The sequence below is a fragment of the Hyaena hyaena genome, unplaced genomic scaffold, assembly GCF_003009895.1.
Source record: "Hyaena hyaena isolate Hyena2069 unplaced genomic scaffold, ASM300989v1 scaffold_162, whole genome shotgun sequence".
Taxonomy (NCBI): Eukaryota; Metazoa; Chordata; class Mammalia; order Carnivora; family Hyaenidae; genus Hyaena; species Hyaena hyaena.
Genome location: NW_024080795.1, coordinates 2830718 through 2843077, shown reverse-complemented (window position 1 = coordinate 2843077; position 12360 = coordinate 2830718). Strand labels below are relative to the sequence as shown.

Here is a 12360-nt window from a genome sequence, read left to right as displayed (position 1 = left end):
TCTCATGATTCGTGAGCTCGAGCCCTGCATCAGGCTCTGTGCTAACAGTGCAGGGTCTGCTTGAGATTATTTCCTTCTCTCTCTATTCCTCTCCTGCTCTCTCTCTCTCAAATAAATAAATCAACTTAAAAAAAGTGATCTCACAGAGGAAGTCCATGCTAGTGCTGGACTAAAAGTCGGGTACACCCAAAAACAAAAATGAAAAGAACCGACTAATAGGCTTCCCCCTATTTAGAGTGTCCGCCCTCAAATACATGCCTATCCAAAGACACTTTTATGTCCAGTGATTTTTCAAGATGTTGACTAAAGTTCACATAGGCTTTTGGGGCATCCATATCTATACAATATCCTCCAATATAATAACATCTGGGAGACCTGTGGCCAAAACAAGAAATACCTTTGGGAAGTCAAGGATATAATATACTGCTCATAGCTCCCGTGTCTCTAAGATTCCACAACATTAAAATTTATCATTAACTTGCACCCTTTCCACTGGCATAACTTCAATCTGGTGATTATGGAATTCCTCACTAAAAATTCCTCACACTTTATCCTTATTCTGGTTCCTAATTGTTTCGCATCCATAATAATTTAAATTATTCATCTATGTAGCTTCCAGCATCTTTGAAGTTTCTAACATCAAGTTTGAAGAGTACCATTGAAAGCCCTTCATAATGGTATCCATTATTAATGCCTAAATGGAACACAACCAAGTTTTGAGGAATACTTCTGACATTCTATCTATGGACAACTCAATACTTCCACCTACTCAGAAGAGTTGGACTGCAACATAAAACATTCTTTTACATGAAATACTGCTTACAAAGCAGCTATGTTTTCTACCCCCAGGACAGCTAATACCTGTTAACTGGTCAATACTATGAGAACTACAAGATCTTCACAAGGGCTTGAAGCCAGACTGGTATATACTGAGGGAGGATATTCATATGAAAAAAATTTGTAACTGCTTATAGGCAAGTATCTACCATCCACACTGAAGGGTGATTAGCTGGGACTTTTTGAAGTGATAGAAAGTCAACTACCTTGCTCTTTTGACGTCAACTGACCTCTTCATTTGCATACATTTTACTTTCCACCATTCTCTAGAATGTCTATTCACTGGGAACCTAGGCTCATTGCCCAACCCCAAGCAGACCCAACAAACGAGCAAGGAAAATCAGAATACATCACAGGGAAAGGGATAGAATTTTGGCAGGAAAACTACCAAACCAATTGAGAAAACTACGGCCCACAAAAGCAGCCATAGAATCATACTTTCATAAAAATCTTCCAGAAGGCACTGTTTTCCATAGGTCAGATTTCTGACTTGCCTTTCCCAAAGAAAAAGGTAACAAAGTAGTATAGTAATGTCAAAATATTTGACTGCTACCTACCTACCACGTCTCTGACTTCATCAAAGAGCTCTGTGGAAAAATAAAAAGACACAGTTAGCTTCCGAATTCTAGTTTAAATAACCTTCTCTTGCATTAGCTGTCTTTGGTACCTGAGGCTCTTGTTTTTTCATTTTGGTTACAACTACCAGAAGTTAAGATATATAACTCTAGGGCACATTCTTTCCTGAACAAGTTTAGAACTGTCCCTGCCAATATTTTTGTTTTTAATTCATCATCTTTGGGGTGCTTTCAACAGGATCAAACCAACTCTAGGTTGACACATTTTTTCCCTTATTGCATTCAGTAAGTTTTCTGTCTATGTTTTCTCTTTAAGATGACTCTGCATATCTGCTATAATTCCATTATTTGCTGATTTTCAAGCTATAATATCAAGGTCAGTTTCCCAACTGATGCTACAAGGAGCCCTACAATCGCACTTTTGTTTTTTGTCTACAGGCACTTCCTAAAGTGCAGCACATGTAGAGGGAAGCCAAGCAGAATGAAACACTACCAGTTAGTTGAGAAGACAGAGACTGTATTTTACAGAAGCTGCGGCATTTGGAATTTTCAAAGCAGAGTATGAGAGAGGGGAAACTATGCAGAAAAAGCACACCAGGAATCTGCTAAGGGCTCCCTGTGACTACTCTGTTGAATACTAAGATGTGCGTGCATCCGGTAAAATGCCAAAAGGCAAATAACAGTTAATAGAAAGATCGCAGTTGAATAATTTCTAGTGCTCATATGCAGGGATGGAACACATTTGACTCCCATCCAGCTAAAGTGGATAAATGTTACTGAAACCTGGAGCACTCACTAGATTTCAGAAGAATTAGCTTCCTGTGGCTGCTATAACAAATTACTACAAACCTGATGGCTTAAAATACTAGAAATATACTCTTTTGCAGTTCTGGAAGCCAGTAGCACAAAATCAATGTGCCGTCAGGGCTGCACTCCACCCAGAGGTTTTATAGAATGCGTTCCTTTTCTAGCTTCTCGTGACTAATGGATGACTTGGCATTCCTTAGCTTGTGGCTGCATCACTCCAATCTCTGCCTGCATCTTCACATCACCTTCTCCTGTGTGTGTGTGTGTGTGTGTGTGTGTGTGTGTGTGTGTCAACTTCCTCTGCCTTGCTCTTATAAGGATACATGTGATTGCATTTAGAATCTACCCAGATAAGTCAAAATAAGTTCCTCTTTTCAATATCCAAACTTAAGCATATATTTTACACATATAGTAACATTCACTCTTTTACCATAAAAGGTAATATTGATGGATTCTGGGGATCTAGAAATGACTATATCTTTGAAGGAGGGGGCATTTTTCAGCCTATAACACCTTAACAGTAAGGCTAAAATAAACCTAAAGCAAGGCTCATATTTGATTCATCCTAACAAAGCTTGAAAAAGACCTTGAGAGTGACATCTGCAAGGTGGCAGAGTAGGAAGCCCAGGAACATCATTCCTCTGACAAATATACCCATTTAGCAGCAACTCATGGGGAAATTTTATTTGTAGGAAATCCAGAAACAAAGTGAAAGATTCCTGCCCCCAGCCCTGCCTCCGCGGCGATGGCGGCGCGGCGCACGCGGCCGGTGCGGGTGCTGGTGGACATGGATGGCGTGCTGGCCGACTTCGAGGCCGGCCTCCTGCGGGGATTCCGCCGCCACTTCCCCGGGGAGCCGCACGTGGCACTGGAAGAGCACCACGGCTTCCTCGCCCGCGAGCAGTACCGAGCCCTGCGGCCAGACCTGGCGGTAGGCAGGGAAAGGGCGGGAATGCAGCGCCGGGTGTCTAAGCGGGCAGGGAGCCCCGTACCCACAGTGTCCCCGGGAGCGGGGAGGCCCGACCCCACCGGATACCCGGTAGCAAGGGCCCAGACCCCATCGGATGCAAGGGAGCCCAAGCCCCGACCCCACCACACCCAGAAATGGGAGCCCTCCTCTTGGGCAAGACTGTCTTCCCCCTTTGTTTAACAAAACCTTTACTTTAGAATCCATTGTTCACCCTGGGCACAAAAGTCCGTTGGAGTGCTTCCCCTTCCCCTGAGCAAACTCCTTTCCCTGTGGCTCTGATTTGGGGACCAAAGCCCCCCAGGAATCTTTGAGAATATTCACTGGGGCTAGATCTGCTGGAGGCAGAAGCTGGGACAAGAACATGGGATCTTTCAGCACAAAGTGGCCAGTGTGTATGAAGCCCCAGGCTTTTTCCTAGACTTGGAGCCTATCCCAGGAGCCTTGGAAGCCCTGCAGGAGATGAACAACATGCAGGAGTGAGGAAGGGCAAAGAGGGGAGGGGCGGTGGAGAAGAGGGAGGGCACCACCCTAACCCTAACCTGTGCCCCTTTGTGCAGCACCGAGGTCTTCATCTGCACCAGCCCTCTGACGAAGTAAGAACACTGTGTGGGTGAGAAGGTGCGGCTGCCCCAGCACCTGAGAGCAGACTGCTTCCTCTGTCCTGAGATTTAAAGTAACCCAGCAGCGGGGCACCTGGGTGGCTCAGCCAGTTAAGGGTCAGGCTCTGTGCTGATGGCGCTGAGCCTGCTTGGGATTCTCTCTCTCCCCCTCTCTGCTTCTCCCCTGCTCTCTTGCTTGTGCTCTCTCTCTCAAAATAAATGCTTAATTTTTTTTTTAAACATAAACCAGCAGAAACACAGGAAGTGGGGGGTAGGGGAAGGGGAGCAGCATCTCAAGGGCAGGAGACCCCACTCCCACCTGCTTCCTGGCCCTGCTGACAGACCCGTGCCCCCGTCCACAGTACCGCTGGGTGGAGAACCACCTGGGGCCGCAGTTTGTGGAGCGCATCATCCTGACAAAGGACAAGACAGTGGTCTTGGGGGACCTGCTCATTGACGACAAGGACACCATTCGAGGTTAGACCTGTTTTCCTGGCAACCTTCCAGGCATTTGGCCTGCTGGGATTAGGGAGGGAGTAAAAATAGCCAGATTACAGACTGCATCTCCCTGCCTTTCTCCCGCTTCCTGTCCCAGGCCAAGAGGAGACCCCAAGCTGGGAGCACATATTGTTCACTTGCTGCCACAACCAGCACCTCACCCTGCCCCCCACAAAGAGACGACTGCTGTCCTGGAGTGACAACTGGAGGGAGATCATAGACAGCAAGCGGGGGGCGGGACGGTGGGTAGTAGCTGAAGGAAGGGAAGGCAGGCCAGCAGGGAACCCCAGCAGAGCTGGAGACAGGGCAGCGTCATGGTGGTGGCCACCAGCACCGTGGAGCAGGGAGACACAAAAACCTCGGTTCTCACAAGCCAGCCACCTGGAACCCCACAAGATGGCTGGCAAGGAAACACGGTGGGAAAACTACTCAGGAACCTTTTTAATAAAACACTTTGGCTCACCAAAAACAAAAACAAAACAAAACAAAACAAAACAAAAAACCAAAGTGAAAGTTTCCTGTACTTTGAGTGACTGCGAAACCAGACTCATCGAAGCTGGTGGGAGGATTCGAGATGCCTCAGCCCGGTCCTTGCCTCCAGTGCAATCCCATATGAACAAAAAGAAACCCTCAGACTCCTGGATTTTCTGGGGGAAGGGAAAGAGATGGTTTGCACATCCCACACCCCAACTTTCCTGAGGAGCCTCCCCAGAGGATTGACTTCTGCCCTTCCTGCCTTGGAGCTTGAATGGGTCCATCACAGTCTACTAGGCTAGGGGAGAACAGGGACAGCAGCTTAGGTTGGTTAATGCCATATCTTTCCCTTCTGGCTCAGCACACAGGAACAGGAAGCAAAAATTTTACTAATGGGTAGCTAGGGGTAATAATGAGTGGAGCAGTTCCAATTTCCACCTCTTGACTCCTGGGCCCATGACTCATGACAATAAGTGAAATAGCACCATACATACAGGACATTGATTCAGAGCATAGTTAGTCTTCTGTGAAACCTTGCCCCAGTCCTGCAAGGTATGGTATTGCCACCTAGCTGGCAGTGTAATTGAGTCTTCGAAGGGCCATTTGACCATTCTATTAGGCTAGCTGCTTCATGATGATGAGGAACATGATAAGGCTAGTGAAATCCATGAGCAGGGCCATTACCACATTTCTTTTGATGTGAAGTGAGTTCCTGTATCAGAAGCAATGATGTGTGGAATACCATTATGGCATGTAAGTAATTCTGTAAGTCCATGAATGGTAGTTTGGCAGAAGAATGTCATAGAGAAGGCAAACCTTATCTAGAGTGTCTCTTCCAGTAAGGACAAAACACTGCCTTTTTCATGATCAATTTGACATCAAATAGCTAATGAACAAATGGATATCAAATTTTTAATTTTAAAATATAATATCGTTTCTGATTGCTAAAAAAGTGAAAGACTTAGATGTAAACCAACAACATGTAAAGAAATTGTATGCTGGAAACTATACAAGAAAGGAAATAAAAAAACAATCTAAATACATGGAGAGATACAGCATGCTTATGAATTGAAAGACTCAAAAGAATAAAAGTGTCAATCCTCTCCAAATTGATATACGTATGTTACATAATTCTTACCAAAACCCAAACAAGGTCTATTGTAGCCCGTATATGTCTATTACACATAGATATATAAACAATATACATACAAAAATACCTTGCCTAGGTTTTGGTAGGAATTATTGTAAAATTTATATGAAAAGTCAAAGGAACTAGAATAGCTTATAAACAATTCTGAAAAAGTACAAAGTGGGAGGAATCAATCTGTTCAATTTCAAGATTTATTATATAAATACAGTAATAATGATTGTGTGATATTGGCAGAGTGATAGACACATAGATTGATGAAGCAAGATAGAGAACCCAGAAGTGGATATACACAAATATGCCCATCTGATTTTTGCAAAAGTGAAAAAGCAATTCACTAGAAGAAAGATAGCATTTTCAAAATAAATAGTACTAGAATAATGGGAAATCTAAAGGGAAAAAAGTAAACCTCAACCAAAGATTCACACTTTATACAAAAGCTAACTCATTCTTTTGAGCTAATAAATGCTTGTTATCACTCTAAAAAAATTACTCAATTTTCTATCTGAAACCAAAAGCACAGACAACAAAAGCAAAAATAAATAAAATTGGACTACACCAACTTAAAATCTGCATGGCAAAGAAAATAATCAACAAAATGAAAAGGCAACCTACAGAATGGAAGAAAATATTTGCAAACCATATATATGACTAGTAGTTAATACCATAATATAGATGTAATTCTTACAACCCAATAATAAAACCATAATATAGATGTAATTCTTACAACTCAGTAATAAAACCCACAAGCAACCCAATTCAAAAATGGGCACAGAACCCTTGTAGACTTGGGGGAATGAAAACTGGTATAGTCACTATGGCAAACATTATGGAGGTCCTTCAAGAAATTGACAATTGAATTACCATCTAATACAACAATTCCACTTCTGAATGCAGTAAAGCCTTGGATTGTGAGTAACTTGTTCTGTGAGTGTTCTGCAAGATGAGCAAATATTTCTAATAAAATTTAACTTGATAAATGAGCAATGTCTTGCAATACCAGTAGTACATGACTTCAAATGTCACATGATCACAACTTAGCCAATGTGTCTTCTCTCTCTCCCTCTCGCTGAAGGACTGTGAGTGATTATCTCCCATGCTTACATGCTCAGTCTCAGGCTGTGGTGTTTGGCAGAAATCAGTGATTTTTCAGAGTGCTGGAAGGTGCCCACGACTGGCACTAGCGTGTTTTTTTGTCACTTCAAAGCATTTATGGATAGTTCTTTGCTTCCTTAAAAGAGTAAGCTTAGGAATGCTTTGCTTCATTCTGTCAGACTGCCTGCAGATATAGACCCTTTCCTCTGCTGCCTTATTGCCAGTTACACTAAATACAGTATATGACAAGAGTTTATTAATACTGTACTGCAGTCAACATCTATTAGTGATAGTGAAAGTCATCCAACACAATAACCCTCCTCTCTTGTTTGCCTCACACCAGCCACGAAGGTTTTCGAAGGTATGTGCAAGTTAATATATTTTTCTTTATATTTTGTATTTTATTATTCTGTATTATGTTACAGTGTTGTAATCATTTTTACATGAATATTTTTGGGTTGTGGAACAAATCTTCTGAGTTTCCATTAGTTCTTATGGGGGAAATTCACTTTGATATACAAGTGTTTGGATTACAAACATGTTTCTGGAACACATTATGCTCACAAGCCAAGGTTTCACTGTATATATATCCAAAGAAAATGAAATCACTATCTCAAGGAGGTACCTACACCTCCATGTTCATTGCAGCATTACTTACAATATACAAGACATGGAAACAACCTAAGTGTCCACTGAGACACGAACAAGTAAAGAAAATGTGATTATACACGTGTGTGTGTGTGTGTGTGTGTGTGTGTGTAAATCCTGACATTTGTGGCAAAATAGATGGACCTTGAGGTAATTATGCTAAGTGAAATGAGTCAGACATAGAAAGACAAATAAGGTATGATTTTATATTATTTATACAATATAAAAAGTCAAACTCATAGAATCAGAGAGTAGATGGAGAGTTGCTGGGGCAAGGGGGTGAAGAAAATGGGTGATCTGGTCAAAGGTACCAACTTACAGTTATGAGTAAGTTCTGGAGATATAATATACAGCATAGTGACTATAGTTAACAATACTGTATTGTACACTTGAAAGTTGCTAAGAGAGTAAATGTTAAGTTTTTACCATACACAGCAAAAGGTAACTATGAGGTAATGGATGTGTTAACTAATCTTACTGTGGTAACAATTTTGTAATACATACATATATCAAATTATCACACCTAAACATACACAAAGTTATATGTCACATATCTCAATAAAGCTGGTGAAAAATAAAGTCAATTGTACTCTAGTAAGAAAACTAAAGTTAACTGAGAATTTCTGAAGTATTCATTATTTTCATTCAAAATAATCCATACTGAAATCTGTAGTCAATGATATACTGAGCTGACTATCTAGCAGATTGTTTTGCTTATATTTTTACACATTTATAACCAGAATGCTTTGGTTATTAAATACTAATATAATGGTTGCAATGGTCAATCAACTATTTACAAGAAAATATGTAAGAGGAATAATCTGCCCCCACCAAAATGGGGAATGGACTTTTTTTTTTCTCTTCAAAAATGACGTACGAATGGCCAACAGCTTTATGAAAAGATCTCAACATGACTTATCCTCAGGGAAATGTAAAACAAAACCATAATGTGATATCACTTCACACATAGTAGGGTGGCTATTACCAAAAAGTCAAAAGATAACAAGTGTTGGAGAGGATGTGGAAAAAAAGGTAACCCTGCACACTGTTGGTGGGAATGTAAATTGGTGCAGCCATTATCAAGAACATTATAGAAGTCCCTAAAAAAATTAACAACAAAACTACCATATGACCTTGCAGTCCCACTTCTGAATATATATATATAAGGGAAATTAAATCTGTATCTCAAAAAGACCTGCACTCCCATGTTCATTGTGGCATTGTTCATGACAGCCAAGACATGGAAACAACATGAGTGTCCATTAACAGATACATTTATAAGGATGAGCTGGACAGATTGTTGTGATTGCTTCACAGTATACTTACCTCTAAACTCATGAAGTTGTATATATTAATTATGTACATCTTTTTTATGTTAAAAAATAACTTAAAACATAAATTGAAATCAAAATTACCAAAATAAGAAATCTATTTTTTAAATATATATATTTTTTTATTTCTAGGAGAGAGAGACAGCGTGAGCAGGGGAGGGTCAGAGAGAGAGGGAGATACAGACTCTGAAACAGGCTCCAGGCTCTGAGCTGGCAGTCAGCACAGAGCCCGATGCGGGGCTCGAACCCACGAACCGCGAGATCATGACCTAAGTAAAGGTCGCACGCTTAACCGACTAAGCCACCCAGGCACCCCCCAAAATAAAAAATCTTAAAGACTACATATTGTCTGATTCTTTTTATACGATATGTTCTGAATAGGCAAATCCAGAGAGACAAAAGGTAAATTAGTGGTTTCCAGAGAGTAGGAGATGGGGGTAATGAGGAGTGACTACTAGTATGGAATTTCTTTTTGGGGTGATGAAATGTTTAGGTATTAGTTGTAATAGTTGGACAACATTGTGAATATACTAAATGCACTGAATTTGTACACTTTAAAATCATTAATTTGTAGTGTGTGAATTATATCGCAACAAAAATCAGTCTGTGTAATTCATCATTATTATAGACTGAGTGTTTGTGCTCCCCCAAAATTAATTTGTTGAAAACTAACCCTCATTGTGATGGTATTAGGAAATGAGGCTTTCAGGAAGTGATTAGGTCATGAGGGCAAGCCCTCATGAATGAGATTAGTGCCCTTATAAAATAGACCCCAGAGAGCTCCCTTGCCCCTTCTGCCTTGTGAGAACACAGCAAAGAAACAGTCATCTATGAACTTTTAGGTGAGTCCTCATCAGACACAGAATCTACCAGCACCTTGATCTGGACTTCTCAGCCTCTAGAACTCTAAGATAAAAATTTCTGCTTTTAATAAGCCACCGACTCTTTAGTATTTTTGTCATAGCAGCTCAAACTGATGGCAACCATATTAGGAGAGAAAGAAATATTATCTCTCAGGATAAAAAAAGTCATTTAACAAAATTCAACACCTACTCCTGACAAAAACTCTCAGTGAACTAGGAATATAAAGGGGCTTCTTCAACTTTATAAAGAATATCTATAAAAAATGTACTGCTAACATCATATTTAATGATAAAAGATTTAATGCTATCCAGCCAATCAGAAAAGCTAAAGCACTCTCACTGCTTCCTTTCATCATTCAATGGGACATTCTTAACCAGTGTAATAAGACAAGAAAAATAAATATAAGTAACTGTAATTGGAAAAGGAAGAAGTAAAATGTCTTTATTTGCAAACACCATAATTGTGGATATAGAAAATCTTAGAGAATCTACAAAAAAAGTATTGGGACTAATAAGTGAATTTAGTAAGGACAGAAGGTTCAAGTTGAATACACAAAAATCAATGGTATTTTTATATAAACAACAGTTAATTGGAATCAAAGTGGAATTTAAATAAAACACAGGCTCATCTAGTAATATCTCCCTCCCTATCTTAAAGTGAAATGGCTTGAGACATTAATTACATCTGAAGAATCCCTTCAAATGTGAGGGCACCTCACCAATGTGAGGGCTTGATTGTATAACTTGGAAAAGCTGTACATACACTAGGGGTCAGGAATCTTGGGGCCCATCTTAGAATTCTATCTACCACAAGTATTGATACACTCAACAATGTGGGTAGATCCAAAAACATGCTTCATAGAAGAAGCTAAGGGAAAGAAGAATTCACATACTGAATAACTTCACTTATGTTAAATTCTAGGATCAAGAAGATGTGGTTTATCTATACAATGGAATACTATATGGCAATGAGAAAGAATGAAATCTGGCCATGTGTAGCAACATGGATGGACCTTGAGGGTGTTATGCTGAGCGAAATAAGTCAGGCAGAGAAGGTCAGATACCATATGTTTGCACGTATAGGAGGATTAGGAGGAACATAACAGAGGACCATGGGGGAGAAGAAGGGGAAAAATAGTGGGGGAGAGGGAGGAAGGCAAACCATGAGAGATTTTGAATGCTGAGAACAAACTGAGGGCTGATGAGGGCAGGGGTGAGGGGAAGGGGGGTGAAGAGGGCACTTGTGGGGATGAGCACTGGGTGTTATAGGGAAACCAACTTGAGGATAAACTATTCTTTGAAAAATTCTAGGAAAAACAAGACTAATCTATGGTGATAGAAAGTAGGTCAGTGGACATGCATTCCTGGGATTGGGAGGTATTACTAACTGCAAATGAGCACAAAGGCACTTTTGGAGTTATGGAAATTTACTATATACTGATTGCATTGTTGATTACACAAGCATATACATTCATCAAAACTCTGAACTTTTAATGAATGTATTTTGCGGCATATAAATTACTTGTCAATACAACTGATTTTGTAAAGTGAAGGCAAAAAGAAGGAAATCTTTCTGATGAACAAAAGCTGAATCAGTTTGATACCATAAGCCCTGAACTATAAGTATAATGACAGAAGAGAGAGGGCAAGATGGAAGAGAAGTAAGGAGCTCCGTACTTGCACTCGCGCCCATACATCACAAGGAAAAGATCTGAAGCCATTGGAAACCTTACAAAGCCTGAGAGACTGGGAGAAAAAGGACGCAGAATCCACTGAGAGAGCCTTCTGACGTGAGTGCGAACCGGGGAAGATAAAATCGGGCCGGGACCGGAGACTCCAGGAAGGGAGGCGATCCCCCTCTACCCTCTACGGGGAGTGAGAGGGGAAAAGGAGAGAGTCCGAAACAGAAAAACCTCCGCTCGGGGCACAGAAAGACCGTACTTGCCAAATACCTGCACGCCAGGTCCCCTCGCGCCAACTGGTCCCGGGGGTGCTGAGCGCACAGACTGCTGCTTTGTGCGGGCTCCTGGTGGGCTGGACTTCAGAGTAGCGGCGCGCCTGCCGCCATTATCCTCCCGGGCGGCTTGGGCCCCTGAAAGAGCCGCACGCAGACACTGGGCGTCCGCGCGCCTGGCTGGCTGGAACTCTGGAGGGAAGGCAAGGAGCTAAAAACTGGGAAATTTGCCTGCGAGTTCGTGTTTCGGGTGACGAGCCATAGAGGGACCTGGTTTTCCTCACTCCAGCAGGCTCGGGCTCAGCACACCCGGCAGGCAAGCCCCCGCGCATGCGCGCCAGCCCGACCCAGAGAAGGAAGCAGCGATTCTGACTCCGCCCCCAGAGCTCGGCAGGGGGCCTGGAATTGCCCCGAGGGGGTTGCCTGGGAAGCTGTGTCTAAGGCAACTTCAGCGGGGCGCGCGGACTGGGATTTGGAGATTGGAACTGCCCTGGGTTGAAGAGTGCAACCAACTTCGGCTGCGCCCCCGGTACGGGGAGTTTACACGCCCAAAAAAGCGAGG

General features: G+C 41.9%; 1 protein-coding gene across 1 annotated transcript; it reads left to right on the top strand.

Moving 5' to 3' along the window:
- Positions 1-2949: 2949 nt before the first annotated feature.
- On the top strand, positions 2950-10980 carry LOC120236853 (5'(3')-deoxyribonucleotidase, cytosolic type-like; the record flags this gene model as incomplete). Its single annotated transcript, XM_039239900.1, is given in 6 exon segments — positions 2950-3150; positions 3565-3665; positions 3747-3807; positions 4151-4265; positions 4384-4520; positions 10972-10980. Coding segments are annotated over 6 exon segments (609 nt in total), but the record flags the coding sequence as incomplete, so codon positions are not given.
- Positions 10981-12360: the final 1380 nt, after the last annotated feature.